Raw genomic sequence first — 23,244 nt, forward strand, 5'->3', positions numbered from 1 at the left:
ATCACCTAAAAAAGGTTGAGAACAGCTGGCATAGAGAAAAAAAAAAACATAAGATGAGAAAACTCCATAAGTGTGTATCATGCGTTAGAGAGTACTTCTCAAGGGTGCGGCACAACAACATCCTAATTAAATGATAGGACTATTACAAAGGTATGCCATAGGTTGCCAACGATTTGAAGTAAATCTAAAATATGCAGCTTGACTTGAAAAAAACTGAGCCCAAACAAACCAATGCGGTATGTTGACATTTTATATACACACACACACACACACACACACACATATTTTATATATCTTTGTAGTGAATTATTCACTCATTTCCTTTCGATGATTTTTTTTTTGTTTATATCATACAGTGGACCTGGAGAGCTCCCGGAGAATCCCTCCTTAAGAACCATACCTTCAATCCTACCTTGCTAATCACTACAAGACTAAATGCAGTTTTTCTCAATGTGTACACGTCTTGCCTTTTAATGGAGGTGTAGTACTGGTCGATGAAGTCGGTGGCCAGGGTAAGAAGCTCTTCTTTGGACCGCACTTCATCTGGCTTGCGCGAATGCAGATTGGGCATCATGATGGAACCCTGGCACACGTTCTCACCACAAGTCGGCATCTGGGAGGAAGAAAACAATGCTTAAAAGCTGGCAACTATTTGGAAATTCTGGGAGTAGGTGGCAAGGCCAAGCTTTATTTCTATTGTAGATTTCATACGTATGCTTCAGACAATTAAAAGTATAATTTACAGATGCTGTCAAGTGATCAAACACTTTCAAATGTTTAATGACAAAATCTTTCACTTATTTGCAGTTAATCACATTTTCCATTATTTTCAATGAAGCTTGTATCTAAGCTTGTATTTAATTAAGTAAAATCTTTTAATTAAATTAAAATTTGAACGAGCTGTCGAGCCTTTTTTTAAACTACATACAAGTCCATCTTTGTGCTGGTGACTAAGTTTGGATGCAAAGTCAGCATAGTTCAGCTGCCACAGGAAGTAAATCAAAAAAGTTAACGTCAAAATTAGTTTTTCATGCTTTCACATCCCTACAAATTACACAACCATTTACAAAAAAGAGCAAAATACATTTAAAAGCAAAGTAAAGAAATTGAATTGGAAAAATGGAGTTAAAAAAGGCTTCTTGATAAAATGATAACTTCCTTTTTATCCAACATAATGATTGACTTACAGTGGACTTTGGGTTTTGGATTCTTGAGCTTTTTTGGAGGGCGAGGTTTCCTCATGTTAGATATTAGGCCTGGGCAATTTTTTCTATTTTTTATTATTAGGTCGCTCCCAATCAAAATGGCTGACTTCCTAGTAGATTTTCCTTATAGGACTCAAATGTTTTTTGTGGGTCTACTCATGATAGACATATGGGGAAAAATTCATGGAGTAGTGTGTCAACTAGGAGTTCAAAAAATGTGTATTTGTCCCTCTCAATTCTAATAAAAGGCCTTTTTAAAATTTGATAAAACCAAATGCCCAGAGGGGCTGATGACTACTTCCCGCGAGATTGCTGATGTGATCAAGATGAGTCAATTATGCGCGGCGACGGAACGAAGCGTGGAAAATCCAGATGAAGACGAAGAGGGGGAAGCGACGCAAAGAGGAGAGTTCTCGCACAGCCCGCTTGGATGATTCTAACGTCAGCTGTCGTTTAGCCTCGTTATGCCAGACGATGACGGGCTGAGACAGCGACTCCGGTGTCAGTCCAAACTTGGCTCGTCTCGGGAAGGACGCGGTCCCGACGCGGGGGCCAAAATAAACCGCGCCGCGGCGTCCAGGCCAAACATCACGAGGAAATTGAGCGAGTGGATCAAATAAACAGATGTGTGAACCCGTTCCAGCATATGTATTCAAGGCTTTGACTGATCTTTCAAGACCCACACAATATTGACTTTGTTGACCATAAGAGCACCGATTTTCTTTTTACCAGAAAAATGGGCCATTCAGGCTTTTTCTTTTGTTTAATTTACACTAAGAGAACCACGAGAGTTTCACCAAAAAAAAACAGCTCGGATCGAAAAGGAGAGAGAACTATTTTATTATAGTTTTTTTTGGGGGGGTTAAAAAAAATACTCATGAATTCATAGATATACCGCTGAGAGACGGGAGTTAACAACGCTGGCTTGTCACATGGCTCGTGTTGGACGTCAGTTATTTCAGCTACTCTGTTTCCTACTTTGTTTGCATGGTATACATATTTTCATGATCGTTTCTTCTTGCATTTGCACATTAAAGCCATTTCCTGGACACACTGTAATGCAGTATTTTGTGGCCACAAGTTTGCTTTTTCTGTATTTGCAATATGTACTTAATTTGTAGACACAAAGCCTCTATTGCACTGAGGGGCGAACGTTGGCGAGGGTCGGCGTAGGTAGTGGCTCTTTTGATTGTCAGTTTTAGTTCAGGGTTGCAAGTGTCTTTCAAGTGTTTTAAGACGTCTTTAAGACATTCTTAAAGAATCGTATTTGTTCGCGTTGTAAGGATATTTAAAATGATAACATTGTTCTGCCCTTGTTCCAATTCTTATCCTCCTGGAATTGTCATGTTCATCGTCAGGGAAAATCTAGTTCATTTTGAACATGACTTTCAGAAACTTAAGAACATGAAGAACAATTATGATCTTTAACGAACGGCAATTTTTGATTCAAATGTCTACCTACAATATTTCATAGCCGTAATTTTGTCTATTGTGGTTACAGTTTTTTATTTAATGTGCATTACGCTGCTATTTTGTGAGCAAAATATTTGTATTCCACGTGCATCTTACACTTAATTTATAGGCACAATGTGAATGATACATAAGTATATACACATGAGCTATTGGAATATGAAGTGGCTAAAGTTGTACGACTTCCACATTGACATTTCTCTACATCATAAGATGAGATTTGATTAATGCTCAGCTTGTGGACCGAAGCGGAGCCATGCAAATGTCGCCATCTACAGTGATCTCTTTGTCACTACAGAGATTCGCAAGCTTGAATTTCACAAACAAGCTGGGTCAGACTGTGCCTGCCCATTGAAACATGCATGCGACAAATATATTCACCACGGGTTTTAAGTGGTTAGATTCCCATTGATGTATAGAAATTGGTGCAAAGTTAAAAATGGAAATGGCGGAAAAAAAAAACTGTCCCCCAGAATCAGTGAGCACATGGCTAAAAATAAGAGGATAAACAGTATTAAAGGCGAAAGATTAGAGCAGGGCGTTCGAGGAAAGCGTGAGAGGTGACAGCGAAAAAACCAGATGAGAAAAGGGATGAGAGTGAGATAAAAATAAAAGCAAATTGGGGGCATTGAGGGTTGGCCCTTTCGGAGGCGGAAGAAGGCCGCGTATCAAATGCGCTAGGCTAATAAAACAGCCCGCTCGCCACTTGTGAGCTTATTGAGAGCCAGCCATACAGTGTTAACCAATCGCGTGGCGGCTCCATGTCGCAACTTCCTGGTTGCTCGGTAACTGCCGGCAACCCCCCCCTCGTTTGGAAGCCCCTGCCGAAATGTAACATGTGATCAATGTTTTTTTTCATTAAGTTTGCTTTACGAGTCTCAACAGTACTCAAAGCAGATTTTCATTCTGGCGCCATCCTGAAAGTGCGCAAATGTTTTGGGCCGCCTGTTGCATTCAGTCATCGCTCGAGTACATTGCTTGTCGGTCCTTGCCAAGTGGCAAAGTCCCGCCCCTAGGTCAGCTACAAATGCCCCCCTCCCTCAAACACTGACCTCGCATGAATCCTCAGCCCACATTCGCACAGGATCACCTTGCCACAAAAGTAGCCAGCAAAAGCTCATTGCTAGCTTACTGCTGCAGCGTAAGAAGCAGAGCTTGACACACACACTAATATATATATATATATATATATATATATATATACATATACACAAATTCATATGAAAATTAAATATTCATGAATAGATTCATACAGAATTTTTATTTGTTTAAAAAAAATACTCTGTTTTACGTTTGGATTTACAATGTATGCTCACATGAAATCAATGAATAAGTTATTTTTTGGAAGAAGCCAACAGCTGTGCGCGTCTCACCTTGCCGGCACCATGGTGGAGCGTGTCATTGAAGACGCTTCCAGTCTCCCAGTTCTTGATCTTGAGGAAGCGGGGGCACTTGGAGGGGCTTCCATTCTGCAGCGTCTTTGTGGGCGAAGTCTGCCCCTGGGCAGGGCCCTGAGAGCAGACAAGCAGCATTGTTTTATGTTTACACTCGCAAAAAGAAAACAATCCCCCCCTTCCCATTTGAGCGTTACATCGCTTCATTGTGGATTTTAAACCTATTGTTTTATAAAGCTTCCAGGGGTATGCCTTAATTGCAGTACCGCATTTTACCACAGCATAAACGTAGCAGCACTGAGCTCTACTGGAAGACAAACCGCATAGTCTTGCTATTTCACATATTTATTTCTGCACAGCTTTGAACTATTTGGCCCAGTATTTCACTAATGTTGGGTATAATTCCACAGTTGGCCACTCAAAGTAACAAGTGTGCACTAAAAAAATTGAAAAGTAAGCGTACCACTTATGTAAATGCAGAACACAATACTTGAAACGTTGTCAAACGGTGGCTGGCATTATGGAGAAGTCCGCTTTGGAATCAAATTGGAAATTTTGCTTTAATCTGTGTTGCTAGTGCAATCAGTTCACATCAGCAAGGACACCGTATCGATGGAATGGATTCATGGCGGCGCCCTACTTGAGTTGATGAAGTGCATGGTGGGAGACGGACTGACTTTTACGAGGCTCCCCATTTACTTCCTGTTGTCGTTTGAATGCCCTGTGATGAATACAATCAGCTGCTAACAGCAGCTAACCTTTCAGATGACTATTGATTGATCACAGGCATGCCATTTGTGATCGGGGGCGGCAATCACAGAAGGTTAGCCACAGTGCAGTGCCATAAACTCACCGCATTCACGCACACACACAAACACGTTTGTACTCTACGTCTAAACTTGTGAGGACATATACTGAGATAATGCATTTCCTCAGCTCAAACCCAAACCCTAAACATCAGATATGATTGCCTGACCCTAATCTCAACCTGAACACAATCAAACCTAGTCTAAAAGCAAGCAATAATATTCATTGTATAGCTGAAACACTAACTCAAAATGTTTTCAAATTGATAGTAGAAATATATATTTTTTTATTTAATTATTAATTTGGTCTGTGTGATGTCAGAAAAAAACTAAAAGATTAATAATTGTCAAGTAGGAGCAGATATGTCAATATTTTACTTTGTTCAGTCCACATCACATATTTGAAATATGGATTTTTTTTTATTTCGTATTGACATATTTACCTATAGTCATCTGATGCGCACTGATAATGTAATAATGCAACAATATAATTCAACATACTTTAAAGGCTAACTTAAAAATAAACACACAAGATAATACAATGACGTCAACGCAATAGCATTATTATTATTTTTAAGTTGTTCCTTGCAGCAGTGGTTGTGAAGCAGCTCGATTATTCGTCCTCACAAATCCAATCTTTGGTAACACATCATATTGCTAGCAAGAACGTTAACAAAATTAACAACAACAAAAAAAAACATCTAATTCAATCACAGATAAAGGATGCTATGAAACAGCTAGTCAAGAACGCTATCATTGCATGATAGAGCATAAGTCTTCTGCATTAGTGCTAGCCGCTAACAGAAATACTTGGGGCATTCAAATTCAGTCGGGCAAACCTGACCATCAATGCTTTAAACTAGCTAAACAATGTGATAGCTTCAATCCTCCATTCTAGTGGTTGGCATGTCAATGAATCAAAATAACAAATAAAACTGCCTTTGCAATTTACAATCCACTACATTTCAGTGTGCCAAAGTGACAAAAGTATCTGTTTAGGGGTTAACAAAGATGGAAATATTCTGTGTACTTATGCGGGGCTGCTCTTCACGCACCAACAAACTCAACTTTTGAGGTGCGCGTTATGCAAATAAATAAATAAATAAATCCAATAAAAAATCCATGTGGATGAGAGCAGCCGGGGAAAGCAAAGCGTAAAAGATTAGGTGAGATGGCTACGATGTGCATGACTGTCACGTCAACTCTGCTGACGACAACCAATGGCCGGCACTTTTAAATGGACGATAGCGAGCAATCGGTCTGCCCCGATCCCACAGAACATTCCGGCCTTTATTAAAATGCTACATTATGCAGGAGGGCGGGAGGGGGGGGTTGCTTGTGGGGATACGCATGGCTAATCTCGCAGTTGAGTGAGAGGACGGAACACTTAGATCCGAGCCAAGGCTGATAACATTTCCCACCGCGCTGGGTTTGCTCAAATTAAACACTAAGTGATGGGACCTCCTGCTGTGTATCAACTCTGCACACACACATTTTATTTTCCAGTCAAAATTGCACCCAAGTGTGTGATTTTACGTTAGACAATTAAATAACATTGAAATGTATTTTCCTGTTTAAGTTGTTTTAGTGGAATAATTTTAAATTAAATTAGCTACTATAACTTTGTAATCACGTTTTCAATTTCATTGTTTGACCATTTTGTCAAAATAAAATGAAGTGAAACAATGTCATCATTGAAAGGAGTTGAAATTCATTTTGCATGTTTCTAATCAAGCTAATGATGACAACAATACCCATCCATCTATTATCTTTATCTGGGGGGGGGGGGTGTCGAGTCGCCCCGATATGACCCCGAGATGGCATTCCGACCTTTTCCGAATAAGAACCATGGTCTCAGATTTGGAGGTGCTGATGTTCATCCCAGCCACTTCCCACTCGGCTGCAAAATGCTCCAGTGAGAGTTGGAGGTCACAGCCTGAAGGTGTCAACAGCACCACATCATTCGTAAATAGGAGAGATGCAAGGCGGGGACTCCCAAACCGGACCCCATCAACGCTTCGGCTCCGCGTAGAGATTGTCCATGAAGGTAATGAACAGAATCTGTGACAAAGGGCAGCTTTGGCGGAGTCCAACCCCCTACCAGAAACAGATGTGACTTACTGCTGGCAACGAATACCAAATTCTGACAATGGTGGTGCAGGGACCGATCAGCCTGCATCAGTACCCTCACTCTCGAAGCATCCCGCCCCACAGTACTCCCCGAGGGACACGGTCAAACCCCTTTTCCAGGTCCACAAAAGACATTTGGACTGGTCGGGCGAACTCCCATGCACACTCAAGGATTCTGCCGATGTACAGTAGAACTGGTTCACTGCTCGTCCTGAATCCAAGGTTTGACCTCCCAAAGGACTCTCCCCCCCAGCACCCATGAGTAGACTTTACTGGAGAGACTGGAGTGTGACCCCTCTATAGTTGGAGCAAACCCTTTTTCACTCTTTTAGTGCCAAGCGTTATCAGAAAAAAAAATCTCTAGAGGGCCAGGATACTGAGCATTTTTCACTCATCTTTCAAGGCCGGCAGAATATTGTGTGCTATGTCTATGTAAATATGGGTGGTATCATATGAAAGATTGATTTCCATTCTTTGAATTGCATGTGGGTAATGTCTGTGTTGTGTGTAAACATTGCCATCCAATGGTCACAGTCATCACTACAGTACTCAATTGCCTTATATTCGGTAAGCATTAGTCGAGGGTTTCAGTTACCATCCATAAAAAGACAATTTTATTATTTATTAATGTTATGACATTTAAAAGATGAGAATTCTCATCCATGGCACTGAAAGAGTTAAAAAAGGGGGACCACCGCCCCAGTCTGCCAATCCAGAGGTGCTGTTCCCAATGTCCACGTGATGTTGCAGGGGGCGTGTCAGGCAGAACAGCTCTAAAACATCCAGAGCCTTTAGGAACTCCGGGCGGATCTCATTCACTCCTGGGACCTTGCCACCAAGAATTTTTTGACCACCGAGGTGACTTCAGCCCCAGAGATGAGGAAAAACACATAATTTTTAAACCTTTAGTTTTACATTTTTTATCTGAATGGGAATAATTCATAAAATATCAATATAAGCATAGAGTACACTTAAAATATTCTAAATTTAAGAGTTTTCTAAATTTCCCCCAGTTTTCACGAGGGGTGTGATCAGCCTGCAAAGGGGCATCTGTTTGATGGCGGGTGCCTACATTTTGCCTTGTGGGACTATTTCAAGGATCAACATGTAGCACGTGCAGATTAGGACACCATCGGCATAATCCGGATTTAACGTCGCCGCTGTGGCAGCGGCTAGTCGCCCGGAAGAATCAACCAGAGGTAGAGGGTGTCTAGATGATGGGATGCAGGGCCAATGCCTTTTAATTATTTATTTATTTTAAGCGGATGCACTTCCTTCCTAAAAACAAATTCCAAATTCAGTTACACGCCCTCCATGTAGTACCATGTTGGGCCACAACACGGAGAGTGGCAGCACTCAAATTTAATGGCGTAAGGGGAAACTGTGCAAAAAAAAAAACAACAACATACAAATTCAATTAGGAGTTCCTGGATTGTAACATTTCAGAAAATCTGAAAAAAAACATTATTTTTCAAAGCAATAGCTGGTGTTTGAAAATGTTTGACTGGCATTTTCACTCTAAACTTCCAATGTGTTTGCATTTTGCTCCGTCATAATTGATTTTGAGTGCTGAGATTGGGCGACATCTGGATCTTCAACTCAAAATCTGTGCTGATCTCAAAACCAAAATGATGCAAGGCCTCCATCTGCTAACTTTTGTCAATACAGTTCTTCAGGAAGTTGGATTCCAAACATGAAAAGTTTAAAAAGGTGATATTTAATTTTTATATTTTGGTCTGTATGGTATGTTTTTATTTTTTTTACCTGCTCAGCCTCGATGTTGTGCAGCACCACAGGCATGTTGTCCCGTCTCCTGTTGTTTTCAGATGAAAGCTTGGGTGAAGTGCCGTTACCCACGCCGAGTTCCCTACAACAGCGGTAAAAGGGAGTGGTCAGTCGCACGGGCCCAATTGCACAAAATGCACAAGTAGCATCAGGGAGAAGCTAACTTTTTTGACACGTGTACATTTTTTTTTCTTTAATTCTATCCATTTTTCCTGGGTCGATATTAGAATTCCACTATGGGTGGGCAAATTGAGCAAAATTCTTTCAGTATGAAAAAACGTTATTTTCCAGTTTATTTCGCAACAAAATGTTGAATATTTGGTGCAGTGAGAAACCTGTACCATACATGTACCATACAAAATCTCAAGGGTGACTATCTCTAAAGAATGAAATGAGCCTCAAATGTCATCTTTTCTTTCTTTTCTTTTTCGCTTTACTCACAATGTCATCTACCAAATGTCACATTCCCAAGTCACTTTCCGTGGGCTGGGTTTTAGAAACAATTCAAAGGGTTTGTCCTAATGCAGTATCCAGGTAACATGGCCACTTGACTTGTTGAACGTCCTCAGTCACAGCTCCCTGAAACTGTTTTCATGGATTCTCGCTATCATGGTGAGAATGAAAGCTGTGAAACTGACTCTGAGCTTGTGGAGAGATCACTTTGTAAAGTTGTCAATTTTCCCCATTCATGAAGTTCCAAAATCACTTTCAAGAATAGATGCCATGTCCCCAATTAGGATCAAGACATCCACTGAAAACGAATACTTGAATAGCTTGGATCAATAATGCAATGTATTGCCATTTTTTCATTGATTGAACTTATCCTGAGTATAGTAGTCCAGTGCATTATTGTTGCGAAAACTTGGGATGACACACTTGAAAAACTGCTCTGCGAGAGTGAAACAAGATTTGCTACAGTGAAACAAAATGAGTCATGAAGATGCCAAAGCAGACTTCTGCTAAAGGTGATTCAGCATGACTTTTTCCATGTGACTGGCTCCAAGTCAGCTGTTTAGATGGTTCAGAAGCTCCACCATTGCGTCACATTGATTTTCGTTCTGGCATTTCTAAAATGTTTACACCGGCAGCCAGACATCTACTCTTCATCCTTCCCGCAACAATTGTCGTCATGGTAACTTAAGCGGAGTGGCAGAGGTTACAAAGATGTAAAATCGTCCACTGAAATTAGTCTCCGGTTTGATCAATCACAATATCAGTGCTAAACTCAGCTATTTTGGATCAACCTCTAACGGAAATGTAAAATTGAACACCAGATCAGTGCCGGGTCAGTCCATCAGCTTCCATGTTTATTTGCACGAGCAGTCAATTTTGCGCTCGTTTTTTTTATCCCGAGCGAATTTTTTAATAAATCAAGTCCCTAAGGTGCCTCCACAGGTTCCTTTCGCAATCACCGCAACTAAACAAGTCCTCACCTTAGATGTCTCTGGGGATTTCTTGTTCAGCCAGCAAGAACATGAAATCAAAACAACATACCAATTGATACGTCTCAACACTTACCGTTCCAACAGATGAAAAACAAACACAAGCTCGACAAAGTGAAAAGAGCTTTTTCTGGCAGATGCGGCAGGTGCGCCTCGAAGGACAAGAATTTCTCCTCAAGGTTTTCCACACAGGCATCTTAAGTACTGTCTTCAAGCCAAATGGGGTGTGGCCTACCTGTATGACAACAGCAAAGTGGATGCGCTGGCTTCGAGCTTTTGACTGGGGGGGCTAGCTGTGGAAAGCCGTGGGTGTGGTGTGACCAGCAGCAAGGACCATGTCCAAAACTGGTTCTTCTGAGCTTCGCACTAAGTAATCACAGACTTACACAGGCAGGTTATTTTCCTCACTGGTTAAAACATACCAAGGTGCATATAAAAGCTGTGATGTGGATCGAAGTTAGACAGCGCCTCATACAGAAGTGTGCAGTGGCGCCGCCACCCTTTGCATTCTCAGCAAATGACATGCTTGAGCTTCTCGTCTGGGACATAATGGAAAAATGAATTATTAATTGCTTGTGAACAAATAGTTTGGGGTCTCTGGGGTGCCTGGCTAGCCATCGAGTGTGAAATTAAGCAAGCGGCATAAATCTTTTGTGAGCTGCCCACCTATAAAAATTAGCTCGGCTCGATACCACTTTTTCATATCCAACACGGATTCCAATACAGCCCAGAGGATTGGCTGACGCCAATTCTACACCGATCTGATTTTTTGTTGTCACCGTAAATGTTTTTAATAACATGTAGATGTAATTTGCTTGATACTGAAACACTATATTTGCCATACAACTGCTCATGTAACTAAAACACAAACACACGGTCTGGTCTGGATTTGATTCGATTGGCTCTCATAAAAAAAAAAAAACAAAAAAAAAACAACAATCCGATACTGATCTAGTCATTTTAGCCTGAATTGCGACCGATCCAGTAGATTGGATTTGAAAATGTATCCGCAAAAGAGCAGGAAAGGACATCCTGGCCTTTCCAATGACGTCTCATGTGCTTGGTTAGGAAGCAATTAAATTTGCTGTCCTGGTAAGCCAAAATGGAGACAATAGTGGACACAAATGAACCGGGTGGGTCTCAGGAGGATTTGCTTCTGGTTGCATGAAGCAGCCATCAAATTTGATGTCCATGGGTTCATTTGCTATAGGGCCCAGGTGTCAAATTCCTGTCCTGGAGGGCCGGTATCCTGCATGTGTTCCGGTTTTCTCCCCCCAACATACCTGATTCAAACGACGACCTTATTAGCAAGCTTTGCGGGATCTTGAAAATGATCACAATCGTTTGAATCAGGTGAGTTTGAGAGGTTTGAAAACATGCAGGATACCGGCCCTCCAGGACTGGATCTCGACTCCTGTGCTATAAGGGGTGAGAATTAGTTGCCGAAACACATCATCACAATTCCTTTTCTAGAAAAAAAAATGTTACTGAGAAAGCTGTGAACTGCTATAAATTGTATTCCCCCGTTCAAAATATGTTGGCCTGTGTCTTGAATCAGCAGGTTCTTCGGTTTTCTGCAAAACCACAAGAGCAAACTGAAAAAATATCGGGCTTTGTGTTGAGGCACTATGGCAATATAAACCAAGGATTAGAGTTGTAGTTCAGTCTTGGTTTCTAGTCCCGTATCAAGACCACTTATGAACCGCGTTATGCTTAAATTATTTCCAGTGATAATTATAAAAAAAAAACAAAGGGAAGAAAATGGATGAAGAAATACAAATGCTATTTTCAGAGCAAAAAGGGTTTGATAAAAATCGACATTTACGATGTCTACACAGTCTCGAACTGAAATGCATTTTTACTCAGACTAGGGATTTTTTTTTTTTTTGGTGCTCTTATGACTACAACAACTACTATTAATACTACTAGGGATTGAACTTTCAACCTCTCGGTCTCAGGGAGGCTACTGAGCCAATCTGACACCAGAAACTGTAAATGCACTTTTAAAAAGTATTGTCATAGAAAAACAAAATCAACATTAATTTTTGACAAAAATGAACTTGACTTTTGAAAACGGCTAATAGGAGATGTCATTTTTAAAGCTATACAAACTGTGCTTTGCAGAAATGTCATTAACAGCTATCATATCTTGGGTGCTTATTTCCCACACCCACAAAAAAAAAAGAAAAAAACTTTTGAACATTGGAGTAAGTTCTGCTCCATTTCCCTCTCAAACAAAAAGCAAAATTCACGACAAGTGTGATGGTGTATTTGGTGTGTCTGGGTGTGAACAATTCCACTCCACTCTATGATTATTACTAATCCAGTTTCTCTGTTAAAACATTCTTAACTCAGAGCTCATTGGCCACTCTCTTTGAAACGTCGTACTATTGAGTGTTAACACGTTATCTTCAATGTTGGCAAAACGTAAAAGTCATGATGAACACCGTGTGGTACCCCGGCGCCCTCAACTTTTTCTTGGTATTCTAAAGCTGAGGATTCAAGGAAGTTGATTTTGACATACCAGTAAACGGAAGTGCATTCCCAATATCTTTCGATATGATGATGATGATTGGCATGACGAGCAAGTAATTCAAGCCCGAGTGTTACTTTTCTTAGAATTTCAGGTGCCGGTCATATGCCGTCATGTGTTGTTTTTGTTTCGTCAACATTTCCTTCTCCGCGACGTGGACCTATTCAAAGAAGTCGCCTTATCTATGAAAGGGTGTCGTTCAAGACGATTGACTAGGAGTGGCTGTGCTATGTGAATCTAATTCCCCATGAAACATGGCACAATTTATTAGATGAATGTAACATTAAAAAAAAGGCTCTTTATCTTAGAAATCTTAACTGAACAGAATCGCTTGTCGACAAAATGTTTCTTCCTGGCTAGGAAAGCACTACAATCATATTGCCTTCTTCACCGGCCAAGTCAGATGTCGCTGAGACTTCAACGAGAAGTCATTGTACGAATGACTCCCATTAGCATGCTCAGCAAATGTCAGCATGTTTCCCAGATCATCCCGGGGATTAAAATGCATTTTAAACTGCATCCGTGCACACACGGGAGGCCCCATTAAGCAAGCTAGCTAAGCAGGATGTCTCTTTATTGGCTTCAAATTGTTCTTCCTCCCCCTCACCCCACGAGAAGGCGATAAATCATCTAAAGGGTATTTACGGATGAGGAGCAGTCACGCATGGACAGATCAAGAATGAGATATTGATCAAAGGGGGACGGCTCGCCTCAATTTGATTTCAATGGGTCACAGGAGTGAGGACAATGGGCGCCATCCAATGAAACAGGAGACAGAGGCAGTCTGGATAGGAAATTCACCGGTAACTTCTACACAGCTAGAATAATCATCTCCATTAAGTAGACAAAAGGTGACCTGATGGTGGATTGTAGGCGTTTCTCATTGCTTTTGTCGGTGTTCACTATAGGGTAGGGCGTAATAGTCCCTTGCAAATGGAATTGGCTGTGTCACTGTCTACAAGGAAGTAGTAACAGTAAAAGGCTAACATGCATTTCATTCATCACCAACAATAGTCCATTAAAAAAAAAAAAAAAAAAAAAAAAAAACTTGCCCATGGTATTTTTGATTTTTCACAACATGTAAAAAGCCTGAAACGTTTCCATAGTCTCACTTAAGATCTGATCATCTCTAAAGTGTTGGCATTACATAACTGTTGATGTAAAGGACTTATGTTTAAATAATCTCAAACTGTGGAAAATCAAGGTGATTTTAGGATCAGAGGTTGGTGGGGGGGCTGATCTGAATAATGACGAATTAGAACTCAAGTACATTTTAATGCAGGGGTGAATGAGGAAAAATTTAACATTTCGTACAATTTAACGCAATCACTTCATGACCGATGAAGGTTAACCTTTGTTTAGTCATGGGCATTCTATCAGCTTGCCGGTAGCAGATGTAAACGTTTTCAGACTTAAACAAAAACAAACAAAATACTAACTTCTACCTATGAGCTAAAATTACATTCAGAAGCAATTAGGAATGGTTAACTATAATAGGACGGCTCGGCGATGCACTGGTTAGCACGTCTGCACACGGTTCATAATTCAAATCCAGCTCCTGTATGTGGAGTTTGTATGTTCTGGCCGAGTCCGCGTGGGTTCTCTCCTGGCACTGCGTCTTCCTCCCACACTCCAAAAAACATGCATGGCATGTGTATTAGCCATTCTAAATTGTCTTCAGGTGCGATTGGTTGCGTGAATGGTTATTCCTCTTTGTGTGCGCGCAGCGATTGGCTACCATCCAGTCAAGGGTGTCCCCCGCCTACTGCCCAAAGACTGCCTGGAATAAACACCAGCCAGGCAGCTAACCTAATGAGGAAAAGCGGCTACAAATAATGGATGGATGGATGGATTTTTATAATATTTGGTAAAGTACTGAGTGGTAGAAGGTTAAAAAAATGTTCCACATAAGATACGCTTCAGCCAGCTATTTACCTACACAACAAATGTGCTGTCTGACTACTACTGGAATGCAGTATATTCATTCACCTTTTTTTGTGGTGGGAGTGAGGTTGCTGTTGAAGAATTATATTTCAACAATGTATTGTATTTTAATACACCTCTCGTTTGTTTAAAAAGAGTAAACGTGAAAAAATATGGCATATTTTTTTGAGGGGGTAGGTGGGCTCAGCAGCCTCCAAAAATGGTCAGATACGCCTATGGAAAAAAGGTGCATGAATTACAACATCTGCACCTAGTTTATGCAATTTATAGCAGTGTAATGGACTGCAAATTTAGATATAGTTGACAAAAATCTGTCTGGAAAATCAAGAGTCTTGGAAGTTGCCATTTCTTAAAACTAAGACAATCTTGAGCCGACCAAAGACAACAAAATGCATGAAAACAGTGTGTAAGCAGAAAAAGACTAAACATCACTGTCTATGTAATTTTCAACAAGAATTTTTAAGGGCTAGACAAGACTGTTCTGATATCAGTCAGAAGGTCCTCGACAATACTCGGACACTGCTGTCGTTTATAAGCTTACAAATCCACCAAATCAGAACGCGCCAGAACACTTGTCACCAGGTAAATGCAACAAATGCGTTTGATATTTTGGGGGAAAATGAAATCCACTATCTTAAATATAACCCCAAATTAGGAAAATAATAATGATACAACACGTAAAACCATCTAGAAGTATAGAAGTAACATAACCATGTTAGAATTTGACACTGAAATCACTCCTCTGTGCTCTTTCCCGTTGTATGCGTGAACTCATGTTACAGTGACACCACTCCTGAAAGTCTTTTTTTTTTAAATTAAGACACATTTAAAGAATTTAAAACAAAAAAAAGTTATCAATTAATCTGACCATGCTCCTACCTCAGTTTTTGTTGTTGTTTATACATCTTTTTATTTTATTTATTTATTTTAAAATCTTTGGTATGTAAAAACCAAAAAAAAAAAAAAAACAACAACAAAAACATATAGGAAAAAAAATATCATTGTATATGACTGGATTTAGATAGAAATCGCAAAATATGCTACGGCGTGATGCATGAGTAGGCCCAATACACAATACTGGTAACTACCCAAAAAAGGTTTGGTATCAGCTCTGGTAAATGAGCATTACAAGGTAATGAGCAGCAGTGCATTTGTTAGCAGGCAATAGATATGGGCCGACAACCAGATTGACGATCGTAAAAGTCCCGGTTATTGAAAACAGTCCAAAGCTGTCAAAACGGGTAATCCATGTTTTTAGCTTACTTTTAGCCAGCAAAAATAAATAAATGTGGATACAGGGCTAGGTATCGAGGACAATAGGTTAACCAATCATTCCTCAGAATATACGTGAACGTCATCATGAAATACGTACAGCGGCAAATGTTTCCAAACAATTCCATCAATCAAACAACGTTCCGACGTAAACCGCTCCAAGGACTGCAGATCTCTAAACCGCCAGTATAAAATCTTCCCTACAGAAATACTGTGAGACACATGAGCACATTTTACATAACAAAATAACACTTGGTGTAACGTTATTAACTCAACGGGGAGCAATACAGACTCAGTACGCTGGCCCAATAGAATGGCACGCACGTGATCGTGTCATCCTGTGTTATCAATGAGTACTATCTGTTCATCACATTGCAAAACCGTGAACATTTTCACAACATAATTCCGCTCAAAAAAGATGTTACGGATCCACCACCTTCTGCAGTACTTCACAGATAGAAACCATTACATAAAACTATTCATATCTATTAGTTCTCCAAATTCAGAAATTTTCATCACGTAAAAAAATCACAAATAAATGGGGGTAATATTCAAATTCACTTCCTCCTCCTACATTTGTCCACACGAAACCGAAACTATTCAGCTCACGCACAACATCTTAGTCACGGAACAAATTTTCCTCAAAAGTCAAGGTAAGGCTGTTTTGTGTGAAGAGTGTAATGAGCAGCGGGGCAATAATTACCAGGCCACTTGAATCCCGGCGTCCCTGCGGGCGGCGCTCCTCTGGCCTTCACCATTGAGCTCTTTCTTAGTGTTGCGGATCAGACGCAGCACAGGCTCAATCTCCTTCAGCAGCTCATTGTTTTCCTCCAGCCCGTTGCAGAACAGTCCCCCGCCCCGGCCCCCCTCCCTCATCAGCAGGGGGTCCTGGGCGGCCAGAAGCGCAATGGACGGCGAGGAGAGGTTCTCTATGGCCCTCAGCTGAGGCGAGCAATTCTCGTATGATTTGGAGGGTGGGAAGGTGGGTCGGGTGACCCGCACGGTGCGGGGGCGGCCATCCCCCGATAGGGTGGTCTCCAGGTGGGTGGTAAAGCCCTCGGGCCCTCGCAGGATCAGTACGGCGTGACTCTCGGGCGACACGTTCTTCAGCGTCTCCAGGGCGCGCTCGTAGCTCAGATCCACCAGGGGCTTGTTGTTGACGGCCAGAACGATGTCGCCCACCTGGACCAGGCCGCACTCCTCGGCCGCCCCGCCCCGGATCAGGTCCGACACGATGACAGGTGGTTTGGAGACCCTCTGCTTGACCAGGAAGCCCAGGCCGCCCACCTTCCTCTTGAAGAGGCGCACCGAGATAATGTTGGGCTGCAGCTGGCACACGCTGGCCTCAGACTCCTGCATGGCGTCTTTGTGCGTGTGTGTAGGAGGCTTAGTGTGCGTGCGTCCCCAAGGAGTCTCTGAAAAGCAAAAGGAGGAAAGAGTCTCGATTAATTTCAAAGGAAGTTGACTTAGCAGGAAGCACTTTTTAAAAATGTCTACTAAGATTCTGTTGGACAGGAAAGGAGCAGCATCAAACAGGTTTGACGTTTTGGATCCAGTCAAACTTTAAAGTCATGCTCCAGCCACATTTGATGGTGAAAATGACAAAAATAAAATAATCAGCAGTAGGGCAGCAATTGGAGATTAACAATTTTGTCAAATAATTACCAAAAAATTAATATTTGAATCTGTTTTTTAAAAACTCAGTGTTGCAGTCACGATCAAGACATTGAGACTAGAGCATATCGAGAAGGTCTCAATCTTGACCTCTAAAATCCTTGTTTTTTTTCTTTCCCTCAAAGACTTTTGGAGGTTGAGATGGTAGTCGAGACAAGAACTAGACTTTCGGATGTTGAGAGAGACAAGACCATGACTTTCGGATGTCATGATCGAGGCAAGAAATAGACCTTGTGAGGTCGGGCCCGAGACAAGAGCAAGACTCTCTGTGGTTTGGACCGAGGAGGGATCAAGACTTTTGGAGGATGAATCCAAGACACAAACTAGACTTTTGGAGGTCGAGACAAGAACTAGACGGGAGGCGAGACAGACAAATGAAAAAAATTCTCAAATCTAAGCAAGTATCACCACAACAGCGGAGGAGCGCCGGCATTGTGCATTTTTTCGCCAACTACAGTGGTACTCTTCTTCTGGTCTGGACCGATGTTAATCAAAAATCCAGAGTCCAGCTTGTCAGAGACAAAAAACAGTAAAATTCTTTCAATTCTGAGATGAGAAAATACGTAAAAAAGTGTCAAAGACAGGTTTCAAGACCAAGACTATTGAGAACTAGAACACTAAAAACAGGTTTTAATTTTCGTTAATACACTGAAAAACTGTGTAAAAAATGGATTGATATTTTAAAAGTATTCTATATCATATTGATATTTTGGTGTGTGTATATACAGTATATATATAAGTGTTTTAGTGGAGAACTAAAGCAATGGGAATACTTCCAGTGGCTAAAATTAAGACAGGCTGAAGAGACAAAAAAAAAAAAAAAATCAAACAGGTTAAGGCGATTGGGAGGGTCAATCGGCATCATGTCAGATCCTGACAAAACATCTTTTGAAATTTTCACTTGATAATCTGCTGAACTTGGACTGTTTTTGTCTTTGACAGATGCAAAAGGTTGAAATAACAGTAGATGTTCTGAGTAATGCCCGTCAATAATACGGCTTTTTCTTGTTGTATAAGCACAGCTTTGCTTGATTGATTTTCCCTTCAATCAGCTCTACCACGCCTTCAAAACTCCTGAGGACATTGCGAGTTAACTTGAGGACATCATCGGAGAGATTCGCCAAAGTCCGAACAATTGGAGGTCTTCCTGATGTCATTTCTTGTTTCAGGGCGTCATGTCAAATCGACAGCCGATACGAAAATGGGTTCATCATCACTTTGGTGCTTGTCAAAAACGAACTATTTGTGACTTCTGTGCCTCATTCTTGAGGTGTTTTATGTTGAAAAAAAATGTGAACTTCAGTTTCGTTGAGTTAGGGAAAAATCAACCATTTAAAGGAAGAGTTTTTCTCAAACCAAACGAAAACTGAAAAAAAGTGGATAAAACAAGGAAATAAAAAACACCTTCACATTTGCCAATATGGGATCGAAATAGTCCCTTGGCAGAGGTGTACACTTTTTTGGGAATCTCTTTCACGGTGGTAGCAAGGGAGACCTGTGCTTCAAAAGATCCGTGAATCTTTTGGGAGAGACACATGCTGGACTGTATCAATGACGTAACTGATTTTTTTTTTCAATTAATCTACTTAATATCTATGTATTGATATACAGTACTGTAATATTCTCTAAACAGTGTTCCCTGGTTTTTTTATTAAATGTTAATGGTCACCGAAAAAGTGACAATCTGCAAAGAAGCCTCCCCCAGACTTTTGTGTATGCGTACTAGAGTTTTTAAAACGTGAATAGTATTTATCCTTTACATGAGACAAGGATTACTGTAGTAAGCATAGTTACTTCAATTTTAATCATTAAACCTTACACAGTAACTGTACTGCTATGCCTTCACGTTTCCATCCCTTGGCCATAGTCGGGAACCACGGCAGCCCTGAGTTGGAGTAATGGCCCGCAACTGACCAAACATGATAACAGGGTAGCAGAGTTTACAATGGAAATTCAAAATTATTACAACTCTCTCAGTAGCATCCTCCGAAACTCCCAAACACGCTCTTTTTTTCACCGTATTCCTCCCGCCGCGTGTGAGGTTCACTCGAAGACTGCTACTGCAGGTACATGCAGTCAACATTTTGGATAAGACTGTTGTGAAAAATCAGTCAGTCAATCAGCTCACAGGCACTCCTACAAGACACAAGTTGGCTCCCGGCACGACATCGACCGATGGGAGATGAAGTTGTAATCCATTCTTGCCCTCATTGGTCGATGATCGAGAAGCCAATTGGCATGTGTGCTCGAACACCGTATTACATAAGACATGCGGATGAAGTTTATTCTTTGGCCAGGGCGTGTCATTGGTCGGGTGACTGACGTTCCGAGAACAGATTCACTAACGCTTTAGTGCTTGTGGGATTTGAAAACCGTGGCCTTCGATCAAGGCCGGGGGCGATACAGGCACATTTCTACGCCACCAAAAATCAAATCCATTCCCACCCACTTGAAAACCGGGTTCTCTGCTGCAGTGGTCGAGGGCCATGCCAAGCTGCTGGACAGTGAGAAGGGCTAAACCCTCACAATCGGGTCACAGCCTCTTAATCCTAGACAAACAAGAGCTTTTGAAAAAAAGATTCTCATGTGAACTTTACATCCAAGGAACTTGATGTCAATTCATGAGACGATTTCAAAGATAAAAAAAACAATTTCAAATATTTTTATCTCTATTTATTTAGTCTGAACTTAGTTGTCCTCTTGACCTATTACACTTGATCTCTTCACACACTAGAGCCGTTATGGTTTACTGACAATCATTCTATCAGATGGATTACACCTGAATATTTTTTTTTAAACCACAAAAACAATGGTACTGTTATTGCGTGACGCTGCGCAAACATTTTTGTACGCTCACAATGCAGCACCTCACTAAACTGACAGTCGTTGACAAATTTGCTTGGCCATAGCAAAGGGTCAACACACACACTCGCTATTTCATATATATGACCTCGCTCCGGCAGTCATGTATAGAGTTTGCGTGTTCTCCCCGAGCCCGTGTGGAATCTCTGCGGGTACTTTGCCATCCTCCCACACTCCAAAAACATACATGGCAGGAGAATTGGACATAATAAATTTTCCTTGGGTGTGGTTCGGTGCATGAATGGCTGTTCGTCCCTGCGTGCCCTGCAAGTGACCGACAACCAGTTCAGGGTTGTAGCTGCAGGGAAATTGAAGCAGAAACCTTAAAAAGGTCGTTTTTGTAGGTATCTCAAAACGGATATCAACTGTCAAAAATTCATGTTTTTGGAAATACTGGAATGCAAAACTAATGTCCACGACATACGCCTGCTTTTGTGAAAATACATCAATTTGTATAACCCTGAATCACCACAATCTTAAAGGTGAAAAAGGAATCACAAATAGGATCGCCAGAACATACCAAATACTCAACGGCATTCCCCCGAACAGAGCTGAAACAGATGTGATCGGGCTGATCACGTGATCTGCATCAGGACACCACTAACTGTCTATGATTTTGTTAACAAAACACCAGGCCTACATGTTTCCAGAAATATTGAGAACAATTTTGTCGGAACGCACATAATTGAAGGTCACCAATGAATTGAAAGCACTCATTTTTGGTAACCATCTGATTTAGCCTTCAACAAACCTAACCTTCATGTTTCCACAGTCGCTGATGATTCGGACTCCTCGACAAACCTAACTTCCACGTTTAGCGAACCAATGGGGAGCAGAGTGGCCCCGAGGCGTGGGAATAAGTTAAGGCGGCGGCCCTTTAATCCCTCGTCGTCTGCGTGGGCTCCCTGCCGAGGTGCGAAATGACCAAAAAGTTATGGAAATGTGGATGAGGATGGAAGCCAGCGTCGCTGGCTGGCGCAGCCTGGCGTTTGGGCGCCTCCCGTGGCTTTGACTCACGCTCGCTTCCTTGGTAACGAGCAGATGACAGTGTCAAAGTGGCAACGCGGCTTCACACGCACTCGGATGGAACACGCGCGCACACATTACAGCGAAGAAGAGCGTGTAGTCGAGCAGAAGCCACGTTGGCCCATTATACATGTGCACACATTAGCATATACGTATCTGCTGGGTGCGTAGCCTTGGGAAGAGACACGCACAGTACCCCCCCCCCCCCCCCCCCCCCCCACACACACACACACACACACACACACAGATTTGCATATTTGTATGCTAAATAACAGCTCACTACACATTCTTGTCACAACTGATGTGCACAAGAAATCTTTCGCTAATTTATTTTTGAGCAAATTTAGACTTCTCAAACATCTAAAGCCAACTTGTTCTTGTGAAAATGATGATATAATCTGATATAATATGATATAAACGCTTAAAAAAAATGTTTTCATCTAATTTGGCAGTGACATAGTCTCTGATAAACTAAAGTATGTGTAATAAACTAGTGACGATTTAGGTAACGGGCAGCCAAGTCCAGTCTTCAGGAGCCACAATCCAGCCTGTTTTTGAAGTTTCCCTCATAGCAAGAAATGTGATTCAAATCTGTGTCGTTATCAGGATTCTGTGACATGCTGAGGAGCTAATCACTTGAATCATGCGTGTTGGTTGGAGGGAAACATCAAAAAGAGGCTGAATTGTGGCTCGAGGACCAGACGTGGACACCCAGTCTTCCGTAAAAATGTTTTTGATTTTTTTAATAAATAGCTTTTGAAGACAATTTAGTGGTTAACACTCATGTCTTTATACAATTTGACAGGTTTAGTCTTGACTGAACCTTAATTATGTTTTCCTAAGCAATGACAACAATGTCACCTTTACCTACTGAGCATGTTTTTTTCCCCCTCATAAATCAAGTTGTCAATGAACGCAACATGTTTTGGTGAAATGAAAAGCAGTTAGTCTTCAGCTAACTTGATGTAAATATTTCCCAAAAGTGTTGGTGCGAATCTCTCGACAAGAAGTTTCGATTGGCGGTGTGTGAAATGTTTTGAGGACGTTTTATTTTGTTTGATCAGAAAGATTATGATTCAATATACCTCATTTTAAAAAGTTATGGTGCGATATTTTTTTTTCTCATGTCATTTTACATGTTTGTCAGAACTGAAAAATGTGTAATTTCCTTCTAAAATATATCTTGCCAATAGAAGACAACTCAATCCATAGCTTCACATTTTTGCAACAATTTGATGTTTGGGGGGAAAAAAAATGCACAGTCGTGTTGGTGTGGATGATTGAGCAGCAACAAGTTCTCCATCACTCGACGAGGATGGGGGGGAGGGGGGGGGGGGATCGCGGCAAGCGGCAGAGGTGTGAAGTCTCATTTTCAAGTAGGCTCCGCGCACGCAGCAGCATCGCGCAACCCCGATTTTGCGCAAACATAGCGGAGAACGCAAAGAAAGACGAGGAAATCAACTCACCCACCGAGAATCAGATCACCGGCTCTCCAGTTGCACAGAACCCCCCCTGGTAAAGAAAGAAAGAAAAAACAAACAAACAAACTTGGTGTGAAACTCCTCAGCGGTATGCCTTGTTCATCCCTCACACACCCCCACAAAAACCAAGACGAGGGCTGGAGTGTGGGGGTGTCAAAAAGGAAAAAGGGTGTCTGTGGTGTACAAAAAAGCGGTGTTTTTTTTTTTCATGCGCTTTGCC

At 41.4% G+C, this 23,244-nt stretch overlaps 1 protein-coding gene across 3 annotated transcripts in view; it reads right to left on the reverse strand.

Moving 5' to 3' along the window:
* nos1 (nitric oxide synthase 1 (neuronal)) overlaps nucleotides 1–23,244 on the reverse strand; it is a 60,669-nt gene that overhangs the window by 31,260 nt on the left and 6,165 nt on the right. The window contains exons 2-6 of one of the 3 annotated variants that reach the window (XM_088416225.1): nucleotides 23,010–23,055; nucleotides 16,685–17,396; nucleotides 8,770–8,872; nucleotides 4,049–4,186; nucleotides 468–613 (exon numbers count right to left, since the gene is read on the reverse strand). In XM_088416225.1, coding sequence (XP_088272351.1) covers nucleotides 468–613; nucleotides 4,049–4,186; nucleotides 8,770–8,872; nucleotides 16,685–17,340 — 1,043 coding nt within the window. In that variant the 5' untranslated portion in view covers nucleotides 17,341–17,396; nucleotides 23,010–23,055. Of the gene's footprint in view, nucleotides 1–467; nucleotides 614–4,048; nucleotides 4,187–8,769; nucleotides 8,873–16,684; nucleotides 17,397–23,009; nucleotides 23,235–23,244 lie in introns of those variants that run through there. The other 2 variants (XM_088416233.1, XM_088416239.1) reach the window with 2 other exon arrangements.

Source organism: Hippichthys cyanospilos, chromosome 1, assembly GCF_059441005.1.
Source record: "Hippichthys cyanospilos isolate Australia breed blue-spotted pipefish chromosome 1, RoL_Hcya_1.0, whole genome shotgun sequence".
In the NCBI taxonomy this organism is placed as follows: Eukaryota; Metazoa; Chordata; class Actinopteri; order Syngnathiformes; family Syngnathidae; genus Hippichthys; species Hippichthys cyanospilos.